Source organism: Pempheris klunzingeri, chromosome 5, assembly GCF_042242105.1.
Source record: "Pempheris klunzingeri isolate RE-2024b chromosome 5, fPemKlu1.hap1, whole genome shotgun sequence".
Taxonomy (NCBI): domain Eukaryota; kingdom Metazoa; phylum Chordata; class Actinopteri; order Acropomatiformes; family Pempheridae; genus Pempheris; species Pempheris klunzingeri.
In genome coordinates this window covers 3,965,341-3,988,300 of record NC_092016.1, presented here as the reverse complement: position 1 = coordinate 3,988,300, position 22,960 = coordinate 3,965,341, and the positions used below count along the sequence as shown (strand labels likewise).

The 22,960-nt window shown below is 40.1% G+C and overlaps 4 protein-coding genes across 5 annotated transcripts; all 4 read left to right on the top strand.

Moving 5' to 3' along the window:
- The first annotated feature begins 263 nt into the window (after positions 1-263).
- uqcc6 (ubiquinol-cytochrome c reductase complex assembly factor 6) lies at positions 264-2,373 on the top strand. Of its 2 annotated transcripts, none has more exons than XM_070831170.1 (3): positions 264-396; positions 874-995; positions 1,919-2,373. In XM_070831170.1, the coding sequence occupies exons 2-3, from the start codon at positions 888-890 to the stop codon at positions 2,039-2,041; spliced, it is 231 nt and encodes a 76-aa protein (XP_070687271.1). In that variant the 5' UTR covers positions 264-396; positions 874-887; the 3' UTR covers positions 2,042-2,373. The 2 variants fall into 2 exon arrangements, with proteins under 2 accessions (XP_070687271.1, XP_070687272.1); XM_070831171.1 differs by having other exon boundaries at positions 272-427.
- A 422-nt stretch (positions 2,374-2,795) lies between these two features.
- Positions 2,796-4,125, top strand: efcab10 (EF-hand calcium binding domain 10). The gene is made up of 4 exons (XM_070831510.1): positions 2,796-2,898; positions 3,436-3,600; positions 3,826-3,916; positions 4,022-4,125. Exons 1-4 carry the CDS (start codon positions 2,796-2,798, stop codon positions 4,065-4,067), a joined length of 405 nt encoding a protein of 134 aa, XP_070687611.1. The 3' UTR covers positions 4,068-4,125.
- A 981-nt stretch (positions 4,126-5,106) lies between these two features.
- On the top strand, positions 5,107-11,430 carry samm50 (SAMM50 sorting and assembly machinery component). The gene is made up of 15 exons (XM_070830662.1): positions 5,107-5,227; positions 6,608-6,718; positions 7,258-7,359; positions 7,461-7,548; positions 7,659-7,765; positions 8,206-8,336; positions 8,577-8,664; positions 9,194-9,322; positions 9,599-9,670; positions 9,774-9,860; positions 10,223-10,293; positions 10,544-10,611; positions 10,703-10,849; positions 10,956-11,097; positions 11,244-11,430. Exons 1-15 carry the CDS (start codon positions 5,207-5,209, stop codon positions 11,287-11,289), a joined length of 1,410 nt encoding a protein of 469 aa, XP_070686763.1. The 5' UTR covers positions 5,107-5,206; the 3' UTR covers positions 11,290-11,430.
- Positions 11,431-12,118: 688 nt separating this feature from the next.
- api5 (apoptosis inhibitor 5) lies at positions 12,119-21,333 on the top strand. Its single transcript, XM_070830604.1, has 14 exons — positions 12,119-12,401; positions 13,508-13,669; positions 13,879-13,972; positions 14,286-14,351; positions 14,812-14,963; positions 15,334-15,540; positions 16,204-16,308; positions 17,362-17,451; positions 18,465-18,646; positions 18,786-18,879; positions 19,018-19,074; positions 19,505-19,584; positions 19,725-19,867; positions 20,692-21,333. The coding sequence occupies exons 1-14, from the start codon at positions 12,330-12,332 to the stop codon at positions 20,769-20,771; spliced, it is 1,584 nt and encodes a 527-aa protein (XP_070686705.1). The 5' UTR covers positions 12,119-12,329; the 3' UTR covers positions 20,772-21,333.
- Positions 21,334-22,960: the final 1,627 nt, after the last annotated feature.

Below are 22,960 nucleotides of genomic sequence, written 5' to 3'. Positions count from 1 at the left end.
CAAAAGTAGATGAGGTGAAAATACACCTCATAACTTTCAGTATACTGCTAGTGAGTTTAGCTGTTAAAAATGCTAATGTTAGCAGCCTCAAAATTGTATAATAGCTGTGCTCGAGCTTAATAAGTAACTACAGTCCACTTTAATCAATAAATCAACAAAAGCTTAGCCCTCACGTGCACACGCAGGCGACGGGTAAACGCAATCAATAACTTTTGTGGTTTGTTATGGTAAACGGAGGCAGAGTGAGACCTCTTCCGTTTTGAGCTTATCTTCGCGTTAGCTAAACAGCATGACCTGCTCTCGTCTGGTGCCTCAATGACAAACAGTTTGGTCTAAAATGGTGAAAACCTGCTTCACTCAGCGGTCATTTCTCGAAGAGACGGTGAATTAGAGAAGGTAAGGTCTCACTGGCGTCACCTCAGGTCAGGTAATGTCTGTTAGTCTGTCGCTGTTCCCTGTTTTTCACACTTTTAGCCTGGTAACTGTTACATCAGGGCTAGCAAGCAATAACACTAAGTTAGCCTCACACCACCTGGGTTTAATGTGCTGGTGATTAGCAATAATATACAATACATGCATAATATTTGCTTATATGTGATATTAAATACCCATTCAATATCATATATACATGTATTTATATATACTAATACTAGATTCCCATAGTAGCTGTTCACTCATACTGATCAGTTATATGATATATGGTCCTGTTATGTGGCATTATTTCAGTTTCAATAGACAATAAGACTTTATTTAGCAAGAAAATGATTTGACTTAATGTTTGATTTTACACCAAAATGAAAAGGAGAGGCCAAAAGGATCAGAAGTTAGATTTGAACCTGTCCACTCATGTCTTCCTCTCTTCCTCCACACCAGGGAAGTGTGTGAAGATGCCAGCCGGTGTGTCTTGGGCTCGCTACCTCAGGATGTTTGGTGCCAGTATGCTGGCCATGTTTGCAGGAGCACAGGCCGTCCACCAGTACTACCTACCTGATCTGGTGAGGGGCAAAATTAGCCTTTTTTTCCCACTTCTGTCCCGTAGATGTAATCAATAAACATATCTGCAAAGTGCAGGGGTGCACTAAAATGATTATGATGACTATGATCAGGTTTAACACCAGTAATGTACATATGATTGGCTCTACCTGTGAAGTGCTTCTGTTATTATTACACATAGCATCTGTCTTAATAATAATAGTAATAATTATAATAAAGATAGTAATCTTTATTTAGAGAGCACTATTCTTAACCCACATTACTAATTGCTTCACACAAGGCAGCACAAGCAGATATATATAATAAAAAAAACAAACCAAACGTCTTGTAGCAGCAAAGGGACAGTCAATGAACTCAAATGCAAATTAAATGAGACGAGGGAGATCAAATAAAAAAATTAAATAACCCCTGATCAAATATAATCTGGATGAGAATTAAATAAAATAAGGAAAAGCTCCCAAATAAAATCATGTTTTAAGAGGAGATTCACTGATTCTGTGTCCCTGGTTTGATTTTCAGCTACACACACTTTACTATTAAGTTTTCCCGCCTTAGATTTAATTAAATTTAATAGCCACCGTATGGCAGCAGTAAAAGTGTTGCTTTTACACAAAGATGGGTTTATGATCATATATACTGTAAATACAGTAGGGATCAAGCAGTCAGGTCTTTTTTTTTTAATAATTTGCTTTCATTCTTGTGGCTCTACTGTGTCATAATGAGCTTTAATAATAAAATAAAATAAAAAATGACCCTCAGGTGACACTAAAGCCAGATTCTCATTGATGTTGTAGATCACTGAAAGATTTTTTGCCATCACTTTTCAGCATTGCTCCTGAAAATAGTTTCTAATTGGCGTTGTGTCGTCTAATGTTGACTAATTATGCATGGGAATTAAAACTGTGTTTGCTGTTTTGTCTTTCAGACTATACCAGAAGTCCCGCCAAAGCCTGGGGAGCTGCTGACCGAACTGCGGGGCTTCAAAGTCAGAGAAGAAGCTACTGCGGCTATTTTGCAGCAGCTTCAAGCAGAAGAAAAGGTGGACTGATGGGGAGTCATACATCCTCTGTGTGATGGACACTCAACCAAGCGGACTTTGTCCAGTGTTTGCCAACAGTCAGCGGAGCCCTGGTGCTTTGGAGTGACGTCTTCTCTGGGACAAATGAATATTTTAATGTTTTTGTTGATGATGTTATCTGGAAGAAGATCATTTGGTGAATCCAGCCGTTTGTATCTGTCTGGTAATACGTCTCTTTGTCTGTTTGGAACGCGTTTGCACTTTTAGACCGAGTAATGAAATGTGTAAAGAGAGTAAAAGAGCGCTTCATGAACACACTGTCTATCTCCTGAAGTCATTAAATAACTTTATTCTATTCAAAAGTTTTCATTGTTTCTCTCTTCAGCAAATATGTATTTCAAAGCCTTTGTCATTACTTTGCGGTATGTGTAGGGGCTCTATAGGGAAACACTTACAAGCTTGTACAATTAATCATCAGCAATTTTGCTAGTTGATTAAAACAATTTCTAGATTTCATGGGGTTTTTCTGTATTGTATCATTGTAAATTAAGTATTATGGTGTTTTTGACTGTTAGTGAGGCAAAATAAACAACATTAAGTCACTAACTTTGGCTCTAGGAGCCTCTGACGGACACTTTTCAGTATTTTTGGAGTCAGTTTGTCCTAAAAAATAGTTAAAACATTCGTCAGAAGTGTAAATAATGGTTTGTTTTAGCCTCAATGGAGGATGCTGGATGTTGGCGTATCCTAGCAACAGGCCCAAACAGACTGTGAAGTGGAAAAGATGGCGGCGCAGAGAGAAGGAGACGCCGCTGATTATCTGAAAAAACACAAAATTATCGAGCTGATGGAGAACCTGAGCGGCCTCCTCTTCTACTACAGACCCGGTTAGAGCCTTTTTACTGCTAAAATCACCGGACACACGGAGCGCTGATGCACGGCAGCAAATATCCACGACTTTAAGTGAAGCTATAACGAGAGTTTTAGCTAGCCCGAAGCTAATTATCAGGCGTTAAGCATCATTCTGAGGGCTAAAGGCTCATTTCCACCAAGAAAAGACCCTGTAAGTAAATATAATATAAAGTCACTATGTAATTAATCAATCAATGAGATATTAAGGCATTATTTTATCATGTTATTGATATACTAAGTCACTATATTGAGATATTAGGTTATTTTGAGACATTAAGTCATTATTTCAAGGTGCTAAGTCATGATTTTGAGCTACCATGTCTCATTATAATGACTTAAAGGGTCTTTTTTCTCATCATAGTGGCAGAAATATGCGTCCATAACTTTCAATCACTAACATGGCACTGATGCTGGCAGCGTATATATCTAAGTGTTGATCGTGTGTTGCTTCCTCTTTGATAGTTATTATTGCTCATATAAGGTTTTATTTTGTTGATAATTTTGTTTTTCAGAGAAACCCAGAGAGTTTCTTATTGAGCAGCTGGAGCAGCTGAAGATTTCTCGGCAGAGTGGAGTGAAAGGGCCGAATCTGTTCAACAGTGCCAACCTGGATGCAGTCTTTGGGATACTGGACCCTACTAACCAAAAATACATCACTTTTGCCCAATACAAACAGGGTGAGCACACGACATCGGGATTGCCAGGCTTTCTTGGGCAGAAAACCGAGAAATAAGATAAGATAACCAGTAATTACACACATTTTTTCATATGTAGTGGCCTATTTAGTCATTTGTACTTTTAATTCACCCAGTTGTGACTTCATAAAGTAAAAAGACACTATCACAGTGTTTTTGATCGAACAATACTGGAAAAAATACTCTTTTCCCCTTTTTTCCCTACAGCTCTGACCACACTGGGCATTGGAGACATTAATGAATGTCCTGAAGGTGTAAATGAAGACAGAATTTCCTGTGAGACCTTCAAAACAGAAGCGTAAGAGCAGCTTGTAAAATCTCAACAGCACGACAAAGACGATGTTCACCAGCTTTTTGGAATTCATTATGTCGGTAATTTTTTTGTCTCATTTTGTTGTTACAGGATACAAGGCCTGCAGAGATGCTCAGCAACATACGAACAACTGTGAACTTTTTCTTCCCATCAGCGTACATGTTATTTATTCCATGATTTAATGTTGATTTGCATGCATTTGAATGTTGCTATCGTGACTGGGACTTATTATTAAACTGTTAATATCATTGTGTATTCTGATTCAGGTAGGCTTGTGTCAAGTCTTTCCTTTTTACACTAAGGTCAACTTTTGTATGTTGTCATGGAGTTTCTTCTAAAAACTGCTGCTAAAAGTTGCTGTGCCACTAGAAATACCTCCAAGTCAGGGTGCAAGATGTGATGAGGACTCTCAGAAAAGTAGGGTGACAGACATTATGCATCCTGAATCTACATGGTAGCTCTGTACCCCCCTTCTGAAGGATGATTATCTCTTTCTACTCTTAAATTAAAACAAAGAAATCTCACACTATTGGTCAGTTTTTGGTCTCATACATACAAGATACATGTTATATTTAGTTAGTTATTTACTCCTTGTGATGACCATGGCCTAAAACTTAAACACGATTATTACCCTACTGGTAATGTAAAAATAAGATATGTTAAATGAAGGAATTGATCCATCTTGCCATCCAACCTGCATAGACGTCAAGAGAAAGTTGTAGTGATTCATGTCTGTATCTTCCATTATATGAAAACCAAAGAAAAAGCACACAGGCTATTCTTTTGTTTTTGCTTTTATTCATAATTAATAGTACCTATTATGAACACACAGTCTTCAATTTGAAATTTGAGCAACTCCCAGAAGGAAATAAAATACAATTAAGATATATGATATTTATTAAGAAGCTCTTATCAAATTAAATATTTACTATTATTATTATTATTAGTAGTAGTAGATGTAGTAATAATAATTTAGCAGTAGTATTTTTTAAAATATTTTTGGTAATTAATGTAATAATGATAACGATGATATTATGATATAATAGCAGAAATAATGTCACTTTATTGTTTATTTTTACACATTTTTCCTCATTTTGCAGCGTTGCTGTGCTGAACGCTCACCGGCAGAGGGGCGTGGTCAGGAAGTGACATGGCGGCCTCCTTATACGGAGCCTCCTCTCCTCTCTTCGGTGACTTGTAGGTTAAATAAGTTGGTCATCCTCCACGCAAACTTTCGCCCACATCCACCGGGACAGCGCCCTCGCGGAGCTCAGCATGGGCACCGTCCACGCCAGGGTAAGAGCGGGTGGGCCGAAGGTGCCAGCTGGGACCCTCGGTGTGACCTCTCCGTGTGTTCATTCAGTTTATCTGATGCTGGAACAAAAGGCCCGCAGTGGACCGTAGTGCTGCTGCTGTACATTCAGAGACTGTGGCTGCAGGATCAGCTCATGCCCTGCAAAACTGCTGCAAACCGCACAATTACACTCAAACGCGCTGTTTGGTGTTTATTTTGAGCACGAAGTGACAGTAAATAGAGATGCTAGTGGCTCCTCCATTCACTGCACGCTTAAATACAGCTGCACTCACTGTTAATACTACTATTAGGATTACTACTTAACTTACTCGTCATTCTTATCCTTATTCTTCTTGTACAGGGCTGCAGTCAGGCTCAGGCTAGGCTACAATTAATGTGAAATGTGAGTTTTAAAGGAAATAATAATAAAGCTTTAAAAGTCTCCTTTAACCTGAAGTATGTGGTGAGAAAATGTACATTTAAGGTGCTATTTGCACCCTGGTGTCAGCAGCCACAGTAGAAGATGTATTCTGTTTAATATACTCTGCTTTTTATATGTGTATTTAACTTTTAAACCCAAACTATAATCTTTTCCTAAACCTAAGCGAGCAGTTGTGTTGACTAAACCTAACCAAACTACCAAACCAAGCGATTGTTGAACTGTTGATAATAGAGGAAAACAAAAATATATAAGTTAGCAGATAAATTAATGTAATTTACTGTTGGTCTTGAATCTCATTCTCTTGTGTGAAAGTCCTGTAACTAAACCACACTGATCTGAATACTATTTTATCTTTCTTTAAACTGCACGACTAGACCGGGTGTAAATAGCCGAATAGCGGCCGTCTGGTGCAAATAGACACTCAGTAAAAGTAATTAAAACCTAGTTCATGTTACTCCTGTTTCTTCTTTGCTCCCTGTTTTTTTCCCCCATGCTATATATATGTATATATATATATATATATATATATATATATATACAAAACAATTTGTTACATGCAGGTCTGCAACAAGTAGTAAGCATCTATTTAGATTATCCATTAATCTGCTTTTCTCTGTTTTATATTGCTGTAAACTGAATATCTTTGGGTTTTGGTCAGACAGCAAGTTAGCTGCATTTTATTGTTGTGAATGATAAAAGAAAAAACTAAATTCATGGTGTAGAATCAGTAGTTTCAGCATAAAGACACCTGACATTTATATTCATTATTATTATAATTATAATTGTGTTATTATATAATTAAAATGACCCTGATCTTGTAGCGTCTTACTGAACTTATTGTAAATCATTGTTTCCGTGTTTTTTACTTGACTGGTTAAAACCTGATACGAACTCTGGCTGTGATTATGATTTCTGTTTCCTTGTGTATTTTGCGTTGCAGAGCCTGGACCCTCTGCCCATGCGGGGGCCAGAGCTCGGAGTTCAACCTGACGACATGGAGCCTCCAGAGATTGATCATGAGCCAAAGCAAGAAGTTCTCGAGAACAAGGATGTAAGACTTGTTTTTCTCCAGACAGCAGTTACACCAGACTCTCGCACTGCCAGACAGACCGGTCTCCACTGAGTGTTGGTGCTTTGCCAGGAAAGGACAGAAAGGGATTCCTCGCCTTGTATCAGCAATACGATTTGATATGAAATAGACACTTCTGAAAAAAATACAGTGGCTGTAAATGAAATGAAAGTGCAGCTGTTGTGGATTTAAATCAATTTAAAGATTCCTTTTTATTCAGAGTATTTTTTGAGGTTATATAAAATATAATTAGAAATACAATATGAGATATTTGAACAAAATCCCTTCCCACAAGTAACCCAAACCTATTTTTCCATACAGTGTGACATATGAAGATGTAAGTTCATGCTGTGACAAGTGTGATGAATGATTTGTAAACACACGAAGAGCACAACTGAATGATCTCTAATCGATAGACTGAAAGTTGTAGATCTTTCTTTCCATTTTTTTTTTTTTAAATGAGTGTACTGTATTTGTTTGGGATGCTGTTAATAAGTCTGTCTGTCCCTCCCATGTTTCAGGTCGTAGTTCAACGAGTGCACATAGATGGGCTCGGGAGAACCAAGGAGGACCTGTTGACGTACGAAATCTCCGATGTTTTCCGGGCAAAGAACTTGATTGATGTGCGTAGTACACGTTAATACAGCTGCACTACTTAACGCTCCTTCTATTTAAGCTCAGTAGTCGTAACTGACGTCAACATGTGGCTCATTTTGGTGCACAGGTGATGCGAAAGTCTCACGAAGCCCGACAGAAGCTGCTGCGTCTCGGTATCTTCAGAAAAGTTGAAGTTGTTATTGACACCTCACGAGGTAAAGTTAATCTCTCTGTCTTCTTCTAATTACATGCAGGCACTTTCCTAATAAATGTACAAAAAAAAAACAACAAATCATTTTGAGGCTCTGTTTTCTCTCCTCTCCAGGTGAGGACGCTCTACCCAACGGCCTCGACGTGACGTTTGAAGTCACTGAGCTGAGACGGATGACGGGCAGCTACAACACCATGGTTGGAAACAATGAAGGAAGCATGGTGAGCGCTGCGGTGGCTCGTGTCACCTTCTACACCCACAGACGGACGTGGGTCCAGTCGTAGCGTCGCACTGCACTGGCTTCAATACAATTAGTTTGCCAATTTCTTCCATTTAGCTTGACTTCACCTTGAGTTTGCTGCACTAGTATAGTTTCATTTCAATGTGAAATAGTTTTATATCTGTTTTTTAGACAGATTCATTCATTTTCTCTGAAATCCAGTTTATTTGTTAGTATGTTGTATCTTTTTTCCTCAGTGGGTTCTTGATTTTTAATTTTTTCCCCTATTTTTTAACTATGTGTGCTCTTGCTTGTTGCCATTATTGTTTTTATCATTTGTTCTCTGTTGCTTTTGTTCTCTGTGAAGCTTTTAAAGTTGTCTTTTGGCTATGAAACGTTCTGTATGAATAAATGTGCCCTGCCTTGCCGCTTTAATATCAGGTGCTGGGCTTGAAGTTACCTAATCTATTGGGTCGGGCAGAAAAAATGACCTTCCAGTTCTCCTACGGCACCAAAGAGACATCCTACGGCCTGTCCTTCTTCAAACCTCAACCAGGAAACTTTGAACGCAAGTAAGATTCACAAAGGTCGAATGATTTAATACATGATGTCTACAGTATTTACAGAAAGACTTTTTCTTTTGCTATAAGTCCTGCAGTCCTGTTACATGGTGGTTGAGGTTGCACATTATGCAGATAGGGTGACTCCCCTTGAGCTCTAGATTTGGCTCCTTCTCTGCTGTAGCTACATGTGGATATATTCTAAGTCCAAGCAGGGTGTTGACACTTCTTCTTTTCTGTTTTCACTTTCAGTGTCTCACTCAACTTGTACAAAGTAACCGGTCAGTTTCCATGGAGTTCACTGAGGGAGACGGATCGAGGCGTCTCTGCTGAAATAAGTGTAAATACTTTTATATACTATATATATTTATTACACGGCTTTGTTGAATACTCGATTCTGATCAGTTGGTCAATTACGGCTTTCTACGGTCTGTTATTCCTGAATAGCAGACTGTTGCTGTTTGCAATAATGACCAGCTCGCTCTACATTATCCCACTCGTATATCAATATGTATATATTTTCTCATTTTGTGCGATTAAGATTGTTGACAAAATGAACTGAAAATAATCAGAACGGACGCTCGAAATATTCTGTTCTGGATCATAATGTCAGTTCTGGGCTGGAGTTTTATTCCTTAAACACAAAGAGTTCGGGCCAGTTGTCTTTCACTAACATTTTCTTATATAATAATAAGGAATCTGCTCTACCAACAGAAGCCTTTTGCAGAAACAAATCACTTCCTCATGTTGTAAGGAGACAACAGTTGCTGTGTTACCAACAAAATATGAAGCAGGCTCGTTTACTGCACGAGATCTGCGTAAATAAAAGTAATAAACTGGTGCTTTAATCACCTTTTTACCCCCCACAGTTCCCAGTGTGGAAGACCAACCAAACCCTGAAGTGGGAGGGAGTTTGGAGAGAGCTCGGCTGTCTGGCTCGCACCGCCTCGTTTGCTGTTCGGGAGGAGAGCGGCCATTCCCTCAAGTCTTCACTTTCGGTATTTATTCCCTGTTTAATGTTGAAGATGCTACTTCGAAATAGCTGTGAAGGTTCGTGAAGTCCTCTGTTGGAGAATAAACTACCTAGCTGTTATTCAGCACTTAAGTAAAGGCTTCAAACAATCAGAACACATTTCAGTAACTCATCATACAGTTGGGGACGGTAAATGCTGGTGTGAATTATGTTGAATAGTTGGTGAAAAGTGAATAATAATAATAATAAACTACACCTGTGTTTAGCAGTATCATGTGAAAGATGCCACTTTGTTTTACAGCATGCTATGGTCATCGACACCAGAAACTCCTCCATCCTTCCCAGGAAAGGCGGCCTGTTGAAGATCCATCAGGTTTGTTGTTGAGCACTAAACCAGAGCTTTTTCCAAATGCTTTATGAAAAGAATATGGCTCAACCTGTACACCAGGTTGATGTTTTGTGTTGTGGTTGTGTAGGAACTTGCTGGCTACACTGGGGGAGACGCCAGTTTCCTGAAGGAGGACTTTGAGATCCAGCTCAACAAAACGCTCTTCTGGGACTCTGTGAGATTCTACATTTGACATTTCAGCCATTTACCAGATCATCCCATCTAAAGGCACTTCATGCAGTTTAACGTCTACATGTACTTTACAAGTACAAGGATATTGAAGTATTGGTTTATTTGTGGTTTTACATTGTTTTTGTCCAACAATTTAAGTGCGAGGTGAAGAATTCAAGTAATATGCCCAGGTTTTTATAAGAATGGTCTGTTAGCAGAAAGTTAACTTAAGGACCAACAGACTAATTACTGAAAAACCTTGGTGTTTTCCTTCTTTAGCCATTAATTTTTATGTTACCAAAACACCAACTTGATGATGATCTTTGGTTAGTTTGTTAGACTAAACCCTCTGACTTTCTCCTCCAGGTCCTTTCTGCTTCACTGTGGGGTGGTTTACTCCTTCCCATTGGTGACAAGCCAACAAGCATAGCAGACAGGTACAGAAATTCAGTGCATTGTGTGTATTTACATTTTTGCAAAGAGACATCATGAAAAGTATGCCGAATTAGCTATCGGCAGTTCTTGTTTGCAATGTACCTGTAGATGTCTAGGACAACTATTACTGGATTACTTTGATACTGAAGAAAATGTAAAAACGTGAGAATTCTCAGTCAAGCGCTGGGGTAATAAGAAGTGTCTTTTTTCATGATTTCTAAGTGGATTTCTGTCCTCCTGCCAACCTCGTAGGTTCTATCTCGGAGGCCCCACGAGCATCAGGGGATTCAGTATGTACAGCATGGGCCCACAGAGTGAAGGTGAGACATTAACTTGGCTGAGTTGCGTGGAAATAGATTGAAGTTCGATGGTTAATTGAAAGGTTGTGTGCTGGTATTACTGGCTTGGCAGGCGACTACCTGGGTGGAGAGGGCTACTGGGCTGGAGGCCTCCACCTCTACACCCCTCTACCCTTCAGGCCAGGAAGGGGGGGCTTTGGTGACCTCTTCAGAACACACTTCTTCCTCAATGCCGGAAACCTTTGTAACCTTAACTATGGTGAGTAGTGGGAAACCCAATGAGCAGCCGTGTAATGAGTAAAATTAGATTTAATACCTTAACTTGTTATCTGTTTGGCTGAGGTAATATGATTGCTATTTCTCAGGTGAGGGGCCACAGGCACATCTAAAAAAACTGGCAGAATGCATCCGTTGGTCATATGGACTTGGCATTGTGCTGCGTTTGGGGAACATTGCCCGGCTGGAGCTGAATTACTGCATTCCCATGGGAGTCCAGAGTGGAGACAGGTAGGGCTGGTTGGGGGTTGTTTTAGGCAAGATGACTTTGAAGTTCCCCCATTAGACTTATTTTAAGGTAATTTAAGGCATACTAGGCTAAATTTTATGTGCAATATCTTGCTTTGCTTTGCTATTGATTCTCTCCGTCCTTGCAGGATATGTGATGGGGTTCAGTTTGGAGCAGGAATCCGGTTCCTGTGAAACCCCTTGGATCTGGAGAATCCTTGTGTTCCTTGTCGACATTAATTTTATGCCAGAAACATGTTGCTGGAAGAGGAAAATACTTGTACAGAATGGTTGTTGCGACTAATTAGTTCAATTAAAGTGTTTGCGCTGACTTTACATTTTGATTTGTCTTTTCATTTACTGTCAGAGATCAAATACAGGACACCTAATCAGATTTTACTCAGGTCACATTACAAGACATTTGTCAGCAGACTGTCTCCAATGAAACACAGCCTGCCTGACATGTTATACATTCACATTCACATCAGTGAATTATATTGATTAGAAAATGTTCTCACTGATGTTTTCAGACAGCAACTTTGTTGATGGAAGTCGTCTTCTCCTGGATCCACATTCTTGACTTATGTTTTATAATCTACATGTATCATCAGCTTTTTTTTCTTAAATACAAAGTATTTGTTGTCATGCAGGTATAAAGACACACATCCTACAAAAGTAAAGTAGATACCCCACAAGTTTCAAACAGTCACTTGGCATCATACTAGTTACAGTATATAGAAAATGTGTCATTTTACAATAGGAAAAAGGTTAATTTATTTAAAAAAAAAACCATGAACACATAGGATAAAATAAAAACAACAATGTCAATAAAGGAAGTTATGTCCACTATAATCCGTATTATCTTAATAATGCTCTTAAAATAAATCCGAGATCTGTTTACATGCAGTTTTACTGCGCACCGGCTCTGCGCACACGAGGGATCACGTGTGCAGTGACTCTCCACACGGTTGGCTAACCCCGCGCATGCGCTCTCCTGATTGTTCCGTAGCCTTTAAGCTAGCACGCTAGAGAACAGTGCGGGAAGACAGATAGTGGGGGGTGTTCATTCAGCGGCGTCTCGATAATTTCATCTCCCCTGTCCCCTTTCCGGTACAACGGTGTTGTTTTTACTGCAGTCGTCTGAAACGGAGTTAAATCGACCAGAGAGTGAGGGCTTTCTTTGTGGTTTTATTGGCGGTCTTTTCTGTGAGCGACAGCCACCCGGACGCACGCTGATGGCGGTCACTATTGAGGATCTCTATCGGAGCTACGGGGTCCTTGCTGATGCCAAGGACAACCTTAGCCAGGTAAATATAGTTCATTTTTTAACATTATTGAACCAATATTTCTTTTGACTCGCCTCTGCATCTCATCTTGCTTCCACTGCTGTTAACTTCAGCTGAGTGCGTGCTAGGCTAACTGTATCGTTAGCTAGCTAACGCACTGACCGGGCCAATGGTGATGGCCTCGCCGTGGACCTCACGATAGGCGGCACTAACACGACATTCACAATTCAACAAGTCGACCAGGCGCTAATTTAGTTACTTGGGGACCCATTTTCATTCAAGTTCAACCCAGGGCAGCTCTATTTATCCCGGGTGGCTGATTCACATTCACCGCAGCACCTCTCATCCGAGCTCGTGTTATCTAGAAGTTGATGTGAACTTTGTAAGATCGCAGCACAAAAGGAAAACTAGTTAACTTCACCTCAAGTTTGAGATTCAGTTTCAACAGCACATTGATAACGTTTACAAGGTAGTGAACAGGAGAAATATCTCCTAGTAAATGATCAAAATACACACATTTGTTCCGAGGCTGCCTGATAGAGAAGCAATCAGCCACGTAGTATTACATTTTCATAACTTTAGGGGAGTCACAGCTGACCAAATAACAAAGAGTGGGCAAAATAAGTGCAGAGATTAGAGAGAAACTTGCCTGCAGTGAAACTTCACCACATCCTTATAGTCCGTAGCCCCTGGTAAATACCCTTTAACCCCCCAGTGTGTAATGCAGATTTTATTCTCATCAGTTTTAGTTATTTTCATGAGCTGATCAGTACTCCTATAACTAAAATAATTTTATTTTTTTAAAGTGACGTGCCCTTTGCATGCATAGAGGCATCAATGGCCATTCTGCCCTCAAACAGAATAGTTTCACAGCATCCCCTCTCCCTGTCGTAAACAAACATACACAGTACAGGAGTTTCTACATAACAATATCAGCTACAACACCCAGGTTCACTCAGTGTCCCACCGCTGTTCTAGTCAGTGCTACAAAACAGTGAGCCTTTGAAGTCACTTTCAATGTGGAACCTGTGCCGTATCATAGCGTGAGATTCAGCATGAATTATAATGTGATGCTGCTGTTGTATATGCTGCACATGGTTATTGATGCCCTCTCTTTTATTCTGCAGCACAAAGATGCCTACCAAGTAATCTTGGATGGCGTGAAGGGCGGCCCGAAGGAGAAGCGCCTGGCAGCGCAGTTTATCCCCAAGTTCTTCAGCAGTTTTCCAGAACTGGCCGACGCAGCCATTAACGCTCAGCTTGACCTCTGTGAAGATGAGGATGTGTCGGTGAGTACTTAAGGACACGGGTGTGCATGGACACCCCAGTAGACTCTGTGGCACCCGCAGAGTCGGCCTTGACCTTTAAGGTTATTAGCGTTAAAATTTGCTGCTTCATATGTTCCTAGTTTGATGTGGAGTTTCCTCCCTTGACTGTCTGGATTCACAGTAGTCTTTTCTAACCACCTCTCTGTGTATGTGTACTTGTCTTTGCCCAGATTCGAAGGCAGGCCATCAAGGAGCTCCCGCGTTTTGCAACTGGCGAGAACATCCTCAGAGTTGCAGATATTCTCACCCAGCTCCTTCAGACAGGTATTAGATTCCTCAAGCTGAATACTTGCGGGACCTCTATGTCCTGTTAGGGTTTTAAATTAGTTTTTTTTAACAAGCAACTTCACTGACAGAGGTGGTTTTACAGGCTTTAAGTGTGGCTGTGTTGTTTACTTCAGTCCCAGCTGTGATCTATTGTGAATATTCTACTCTGTTTGTCAGACAGTGTTAATCCCTGGATATGCTTGTCAGTCTGACCAAGCACGTTGATGTCTTGATTGCTGTGATCTGCTACTGTTCAGTAAAAATCTCATAGAATGACCACTGAAGAATCTGTAATTGTTTGTGCTTTCAGATGATACAGCAGAGTTCAACCAAGTGAATGCAGCACTTATTTCTATCTTCAAGATCGATGCAAAGGGTGAGTGTTGCTCCTGTTTGCTTCTTAATTCTTTTTAAGGATTCTTTTCTTCCTCCTTGGGATACTTATCCCAGAGTGAGATTTCTCTCTACTTGTAGAGCGGGCTTGTTGTGAACTATATCATTTCACTCAGGGCTGTGTCATTGGCCATGTGAATGTTTTATACAGATACCTGTGTGAATTGCTCCTGTTAGCATCATTCATCCATCGCTGCCAGTTGATCTGAATAAGTTTATTTCTTTTTTGGAAATAATCCCTCATAATTTGTAATCTCTTCTGTCATGCAGATTTCTCTACCTGCTCAATAGGGTGATTGGATTTTCCTTTTTTGTAATCATGAGATTACAATTTAGCTTGTATTTCATGATAGTTGAGTTAGTTAGTTCAGATTGTAATCCCACTGAGTTTTTAATGACTTTCATCAACACAATCCTTTTTCCTGCTGTGTTTTGTTGCTCAGGTACTCTCGGAGGCCTCTTCTCTCAGATCCTGCAGGGAGAAGACATCGTGCGGGAAAGAGCCATCAAGTTTCTGTCAGCCAAACTGAAGACCCTGCCAGAGGACGTCATGACAAAGGAGGTGGAGGACTACGTCTTTGCAGAGACAAAGAAGGTTAGCATATAGTGTAGAACTGATCAGTGGTCTTTGATCAAAGATGAGTGAACTTTTTCTTTACGCCTGAATGTAACAAAGGTAATTTACATCAAATTACATCACTCCATATTGTGTTCTTGCATTTGTTTTGTAAATTGGTGAACTGATTTGTGAATCTACGAGTCCATCAACAACTCTCCCCCAGTATAATATGGCCACGGGTTTAATTACCATTTAGAAAGTGGAGATGAGATTTTGCTTTACATGTTACCTTTGCTGAAAATCGTCTGACTGGGAGTTCAAATGACAATGGAGCGTTTGATAGATGTTGGACTGCTGAAAAAAGAAAGGAACACACGTTTGAGGGTTTTTCTTTTGTTCTCCTCAGGTCCTGGAGGATGTGACGGGAGAGGAGTTTGTGCTGTTGATGCGTGTAGTATCGGGCCTTCGGGTGCTGCAGACGGTGAACGGACGACAGCAGCTGGTGGAGCTGGTGGTGGAACAGGCTTTCCTGGAGCAGGCCCTCAACCCAGCTGATCCCGATACTGTTGACCGCCTGCTGCAGTGCACACGCCAGGCCCTGCCCCTCTTCTCTGTGAGAACAACCAGCGCACTTCACATCAACCAAGTTCACTGACCAAATAATGACTTAACATAGATTAGAAAAGTGTTTTGCCAAGTTCAATTAAAAGGTTTTAGTGCCTTTAAAAGATTTTTTTTAATGAGAATTCAACATTTTTTGGCATAATATCAGCGTTTGTAAGTACTTAAGAAGAGCCTTATAAATCACTGCTGAATGTGTCCAGAAACAATGGCAGCTGACATTAAAAACTTTCAGCATGACAGAAAACAATGCTTGAACTTGAACTCAAAATGAGAACGTCTTGCATGCACCATACATTAAAACACATGACATAATGTCAGAGTTGACAAGCGATCTTATTTTTTGATTAATCTGTTAATTGACTCAAAAATAGAGGAAACTTTCACTAGAATTCACTCATCACAAACATTCAAAGTTGTGTCCTTGCTTTGCTTATTGTAAAAAAACATTTTACCATTACATAAGACACAGAAAAGCTGCAAATCCTCAGATTTGAGATGTTGGAATCAGCATATTCATGTTTGTATGAAGGACATAAATGATTATTAATGGATTATCAAATTAGTTGCTCAGTATTATGTTCTTACACATATCCAGTCCTCTTACAGGAACACAGTTACGATGAGTAATCATGTTTATCTCCTGTCTTTATAGAAAAACGTCCATTCCACACGTTTTGTAACCTACTTCTGTGAACACGTCCTGACCAACCTCAGCGCTCTGACAAGTCCTGTGGCTGAGCTGGACATTCAGTTGGAGGTGAGTTTGTCTTTTTAATGTCTAATGATGAAATTAGCGTTTTCTTCTTACATTAATTTGTCACACCACCACCACCCTGGTGTTGCAGTCTTGGACTAATGGACTATCGGACATGGTTGTGGTTATTGCTGTGGTATGATTGAAATGATATCTAAAAGTAGACTTCTACATCCCCTTGATGCCCGTGTCAGTGATATTTGGACCAATGATCATCAGTTTTAGCAAAAACCTTAAGGCACTTACTTTTGTATATTTTGTGTTGGATTCAGCTGTAAAAAGATGGGTTAAAACTGTTGTGTGTTCTGCGTAATTCTACTATGAAACTTGAAATATGAGGGTTTTTTTTGGCACCAGAAGTAAAACTGGATTTGTATGAAAGTCTCATAGTAAAATCACCAGTACAGAAAATAGTCAGAATATGTCTCCTCCTTTTATAAAGATACAAGCTGTTTCAAGGTAGACTCTCGAGGAGAACTATGTCAAGAAACATCTAATCAACGAGCTTGAAATTCCGTGAAAACACAATCTGCAGCTTAAACCCATTTACTTTGAAACTCTGGTTCAGTTGTGGGTAAATTCAGCAACTGTGACGCCGTGTTTTGTCCTCGACTCTTAGCAGACGAACTGTTTTGAATTTGTGACCTCTCTGACTTGCCTCTTCTCCATGACGCTGTCAGCTGATGCTGCCCCCCACCACCCGACCTCACAACAGTACAGCCTCGTTCAAAAAGACCAGCGCCTATTCACCGTTGCTGTTTACAAGCCAGTGTGGCCATTAGACACAAAGACTTGTTACCCGACCTGCATTTATTCAACCCGAATCAGCACTTCTACTCCTGAGAGGCCCGACGAATATGGCCACAGGTGTGAGGTCGATACTCCTAATGTCTGACATTTGGTGAGCGGTTGTAGTAGTAAACAAAGTCAGCGTGGCAGCCACCTGTCAGAGGTGTCAGCCAACTGCATGTTGTTAATGGGTCATTAGTCTGCACCACGCAACACTGTTTCTCATTAGCAATGCACATTACGCTGTGTGTTTGTGTGTGTGTGTAGGTGCTGAAGCTGCTGGCTGAGATGAGTCCGTTCTGTGGAGACATGGAGAAGCTGGAGGCCAACCTCAACATGCTGTTTACCAAGCTGCTGGTGAGAACGGACGGTCCTGTTGTTGTTGTTGTTGTTGGACACAGAGGAATACAAATGGAAATGTACTCAAACATCAAAATACACACAGGCAGTTTTCTCCCTGATTCATTCTGAGATTTTACTGCTCTTTTTTTTTTTTAGTATTTTCTTTTATTTACATTCATACTGTTGCACACATGGTCAGCTTTCTACTGTGGGCTCTCCTGGTCAACTGAAGTTTAATTTTCTAGCTTAGTTTCCTTAAATAACTGTTGCTTGGGACAGTCATGAGCATGGCTTATATTATTGTTCCATCTGGTTTGTGTATTTGAACCAACAATTTTCTTTTTTTGCAACTCAAAGTAGGGAAGAAGTTATTGAAGTACGTGCTTACAGGATTATCTGTAAGATGCAAAAAGGTTGTAGTAATCAACGTGGGGAATTTAAAACAGTGTCCCCGTAGACTGTGTATAAAAACAGATGGCATGACGGGTTCATAAAGCCCACTGTGTCAGTGTTAGTGGATGGGACACAGAACAAAGTAAAATCTATTTTTAAAAAATATAAATGTTAAAGATAGTCTGTCATTTTGGGTACTTCTTATTCTGGTCAGTTTATTATTTGATGCCACTGAAATATAGTGATATGTCGTGGGTCTCTGGGTTGGGGGGGTCTATTTGGAGCCAGAGTCTGCGCAGCACTGATTGCGTCTCCACCAGTACAAGATGGCAGCTCCTGTGTCCAGAATATTTAGGCTTTATTTTTATACAGTGAGAGGAAGCGGAGTCACATTGTCTATTTTTAAATACACTTTGTAAGTGGCCCTATTAGTAACAATTTCTAGAATTAATTGGCTTATTTTAGCGGTATCCCAGTGCATGCTCCACAATAAGTACTGGTAAAAAATACTAGTATTTAAAAAAAATCCCATATATTAGTTTTAATATATATTCCCTCTAATGCTCCAAGCTATTTGACACTAAAATAGGTTTTGGTCCTGATTTTTTTTTCCCCTGATTTTTCTGTTTCATTAGGAGTTCATGCCTCTGCCACCAGAGGAGGTGGAGAACGGTGAGAACTCAGCAAACGAGGAGCCCAAACTGCAGTTCAGTTATGTGGAGTGTCTCCTGTTCGGCTTCCACCAGCTGGGCAAGAAGCTGCCAGACTTCCTCATCGACAAAGTGGATGCTGAGCGTCTCAAAGACTTCAAGATCAGGTGAGGGAGTTACACACAAAGGAAGTAATAACATGAGTGAGCTTAAACCAAAGTGTGATTTTGAGCTTGTCAGGCTCATCTTGGGCATTTCATCCCCAAACTTTTTACATTGAATTGGATGTGATTTCTGTTTAAACAGGTTACAGTATTTTGCCAGAGGCCTGCAGGTTTACATCAGACAGCTGCGAGTAGCACTGCAAGGCAAGACAGGCGACGCTCTGAAGACAGAAGAGGTAACAGCGACTGTCATCTGAAGTTGGATTGCTTTGCTTGAATAGAAACTTGATGCATAAAGTCAACAAACACGCAAAGTGAGATAATTCTGCGGTGAAAATATGTCAAAGACTAACTTGTCTCTTGTGTGTAATCAGAACAAGATCAAAGTGGTGGCCCTCAAGATCACAAACAACATCAATGTCCTCATCAAGGTAAGATGTTGGTCACATACACAGTGACTACAGTAATGACGCCTGCATGATGCAACACGATAAACTTCAAATGTCCAGTTTTCATCTACTACTGCTGCTCAGGTTGTTTGTGTATGGAGTTGTTTCTGTGGTAGGTTTTCAGACGATGCTTCATGGTGCTGAGCTGAGCTGCAATATGTTAAAGCATCATTTATGTATATAGAAAAACAGAAACATCTCTTAATAATGATGATAATAATAATATCCAACCAACCAAGGCACCTTTCTGACACTATCAACAACTAGTGAGGATTCAGACATGATGATTGTATTAGATGGCATTATATTGTTTCTATTTTTCTGATCACTTGGTTAATTAGGAGGGGAAATAGAAGATGTACACGATGACCAATAGTTTTCTTTTTGTCTCTCAATCTTTATTTTCATCCAGGATCTCTTCCACAACCCTCCATCATTTAAGAGCACAGTCACTCTGTCCTGGAAACCTGTCCAGAAGACAGAAGCAGTAGCGTAAGTCTGCTCCCTCTTCAATGTTCGATGTTTAACGTTAAAAATGATAGAAGCACCTTTCGATTCGACCTTAGTGGGGATCCAAACACACGGCAGCAGGGTCCAGGTCCTCATCATCTACTTCTGGTTTGTGTTTGTAGACCCAAGCGCCCGTCAGGTGAGGAGATGGGCTCCGGTGCCACCACAAAAAAACAGGTCTCTCCTCAGCCCCGAAGGGACGCACGGCAAATATACAACCCCCCCAGCGGCAAGTACAGCGCATCCATTGGCAATTTTAATTACGGTGAGGAACACTTTTTTTTTTCACACTGTTGTGCAGCATGTTCACCTTTTATGGATTTTACTAAACACTGGGTTATTTCATTCATTTTATATTTAATTTAAGTTTATTTAGCAAACACAATTAGACGGCAGCTCCAGTCCGCCTGGGTTTGCAGTAATTGAATGGACAATTCTCCATTGTTAATCTGAATGATCCATACGGTTGTTATATACAATAAATAGCTAAATATGCTGCCATCAGCTGAGCTTCAGAGCCACGAGCCTCCTGGTCCTGTCTGTCAGTCATAGTTTAACTATCAGTAACAGTCACCTGGCCTTCAGACTGGCCATTCATCATATGAAACACCAGGCAAACATATTATAATATAATAATATATATATTCTGTTGAAGTTATGGTTGGACAACCAAACGTTTGTAGTTATAATCTTCGTGTGAAGTTATGTTATAAAAACCGATGACGGGAAATACAAATATTAGTCGTTGTTTTTTATTTTTTTTACGGCCAGTAAGTTAAAATAAATCAGTGCAGAAATGCTAAAGATATTTTTGTGGTCATTCAGAAACGATGCTCCTGTTACAGTTTGTCCAAAACTGAGTTTATTCCTGAACTGTGATCCGTCCTGTTCATTACACATGATTTTTAAATGAACAAATTCAAAGACACAACGAGTAGACACCTCTAGTTGTGTCTTTAATATGTCGTTGTCACAAGTTCCTGTCAGTTATGTGTGTTTGTTATCCAAAACTGGCATCTGTCTCATACTCAGTACTGTTCAGGTTAGAATATGTTTGTCTGTCCTAAGTGTTTGTTTTGTTGACTGCAGAGCAACGTGGTGGCTTCAGGGGCGGCCGAGGACGAGGTTTTGGAACCAGAGGCAACAGGAGCCGAGGCCGAATCTACTGAGAGACACACACACACACACACAGAACACACTGCTCATTGAACTGCATCACATCCAGATGGACTATTTGTCACCTACTCCTTTTTTTTTTTTTTTTTCTCCTCCCTTTTTTTGTTTTTGTCTCCGCATCTTTTTTCACTTTCCAGCTCTCTAATCCAGGTTTAGTTGTTTTTGGGGGGCGGTGTGGGTTTGGTGTCTTGTCTTCAGAGTGTCAGACAACGGGCTCCGACTTTTTAAACATTTACTTCCCATGTTCCTCTTGGCCAAGGCGATAGTACAAGTAAATCTAAATGTTTTCTTCCCCCTTTAATTTTTTAAAATATTCAGTGTATTTTTGTGGAACAACAGACTCCCCGAGTTGTGAGTATTTTTTGTCAGATTGTTGTAGGAAAAGATTAAGACCCCCCCTGTTTTGCAACATGTTGATGAATGCATTTCTTTGTACCTTTTTATTTAATCTTTTTTTTTTATTAGTGCTTAAGTTGAATTGGCTGACTATGCTACTTTGTATAAATCAATGATGTTTCATTGGATTTTTATCATAAACTTGTATGGAAGTATGAACTTTTGTGCTTTCCTTGTTTATCTAGACTTTCGCAGTAATTAAGCTGCAAGCAGGTTTGGGATGAAGACAAAGAAGAAACACAACCCACTGCTCAAATTGCTCTTTTCTCAGAGCTAATCTTGTTCAAACCCTTTCCCAAACGTACCTTTCTCCTCCTCTCTTCCATTCACTCGCCCACTCATTCATCCCATTTATCCTCTCCACCCTCCTCTCCTTCCTTTTTTCCCTCCCGTGTCTGTTTATACTCATCTATATCTGAACCACAGCAGAGTGAAGGGAGGATAATTTTAGCCCACGATCTGGCATCTACATTTAGAATACACACATACACAAATGTGCCTTCTTGGCTGTCTACATCAACACACTCCTCCCTCCCCCTCAGTCCAGTGAGTGTGTGTGTGTGTGTGTGTGTGTGTGTTGAGAGGAGCTGGGGGTGGGTGTGTCTGCTTTGAAGTAGAAAAGAGTAGAATCTGGCTCTCAATAATTGAAGGCTCTATAAATAGTTGCTGCCATGTTTAGAACACACTTTATTTTACACATCCTAGTGTTGAAGGCTCTGCCTCCGTTATGCATGTTCAGTCATGGGCACATTTTCCTACACATGACCCCCCCCCCCCCCCCCCCGTTATGCTGTGATACTTGTGAGGACCTTCCACCCACGACGTTCATCCCACGTCAGATAAAGTAAACCTGGATCTTAACAGCATAATCTCAGTTGTTACTCTGCAACAACTTCACGTTCCTCTAATGGGGTTTTATTAACATTTAGCTGCATCAAAATCCTTTAACCATAAACTCTTTCAGACTTTGCATTCAGTTTTCTGTGCTTAACTCGGACCCTTGGAGATGCAAAGGTTTGATATTCATTTGTTTATTTTATTCATTGGTCTAAATCTGTAAATTAAAAATAGAAATATTTAACTCAACAATAATTGGATGTGAAAGCATGTATTCCTTATTTACCCAATCTTAACTTTAAGGTTTCCCCCTAAAAGGCAGATTAGGCTGAATATCTACCTAAACTTGTGTTTATAATCCCAATTTAACTCAAACTAGTCCACACTTTGAGCCTTGAGTCTCCCCTAAACCCAGTCTAATTCTAATACTTACCCATAAACTAATCAGAAATAATGTCCACATGTGCTCCTAAAGGCCCGAACATGGTCCTCACGACGACAGAAGACACAAACCAAGAGTCGATGGAGCTCTCAGTGGGTGCTACATGTCTGCATGTGAGGACACGTGTGTGTGCTGGTGTGTGTGGGCGGATGCTTTGAAAGGAGAAGGGGCGCTTAAACTCTCAATTTTTTTCTGAATCGACTGTGGCAGCATTTTGCAGAGAAGCAACTTTGAGAAATAAATCCTCTAAACAATTGATTTAAAAAAAAAAAAAAAAAAAAGTAATATATTAATGAAATGGCACAAACGCAGCATGAGGGCTTTGTCTTTGTTTGGGTGATGCTTCAGCCCCTGAATATAAGGCCTGCTAATCAGGCACAGGTCGTTTGATTTAAATAAGTAGATGTAAACTAATAATAAAAAAAAAAATGCAGATGAAAATATATAAGAATATACAATCTCCATTTTAAATGGGATAAACATGTCTCCGCATATAAAATGTGCTAT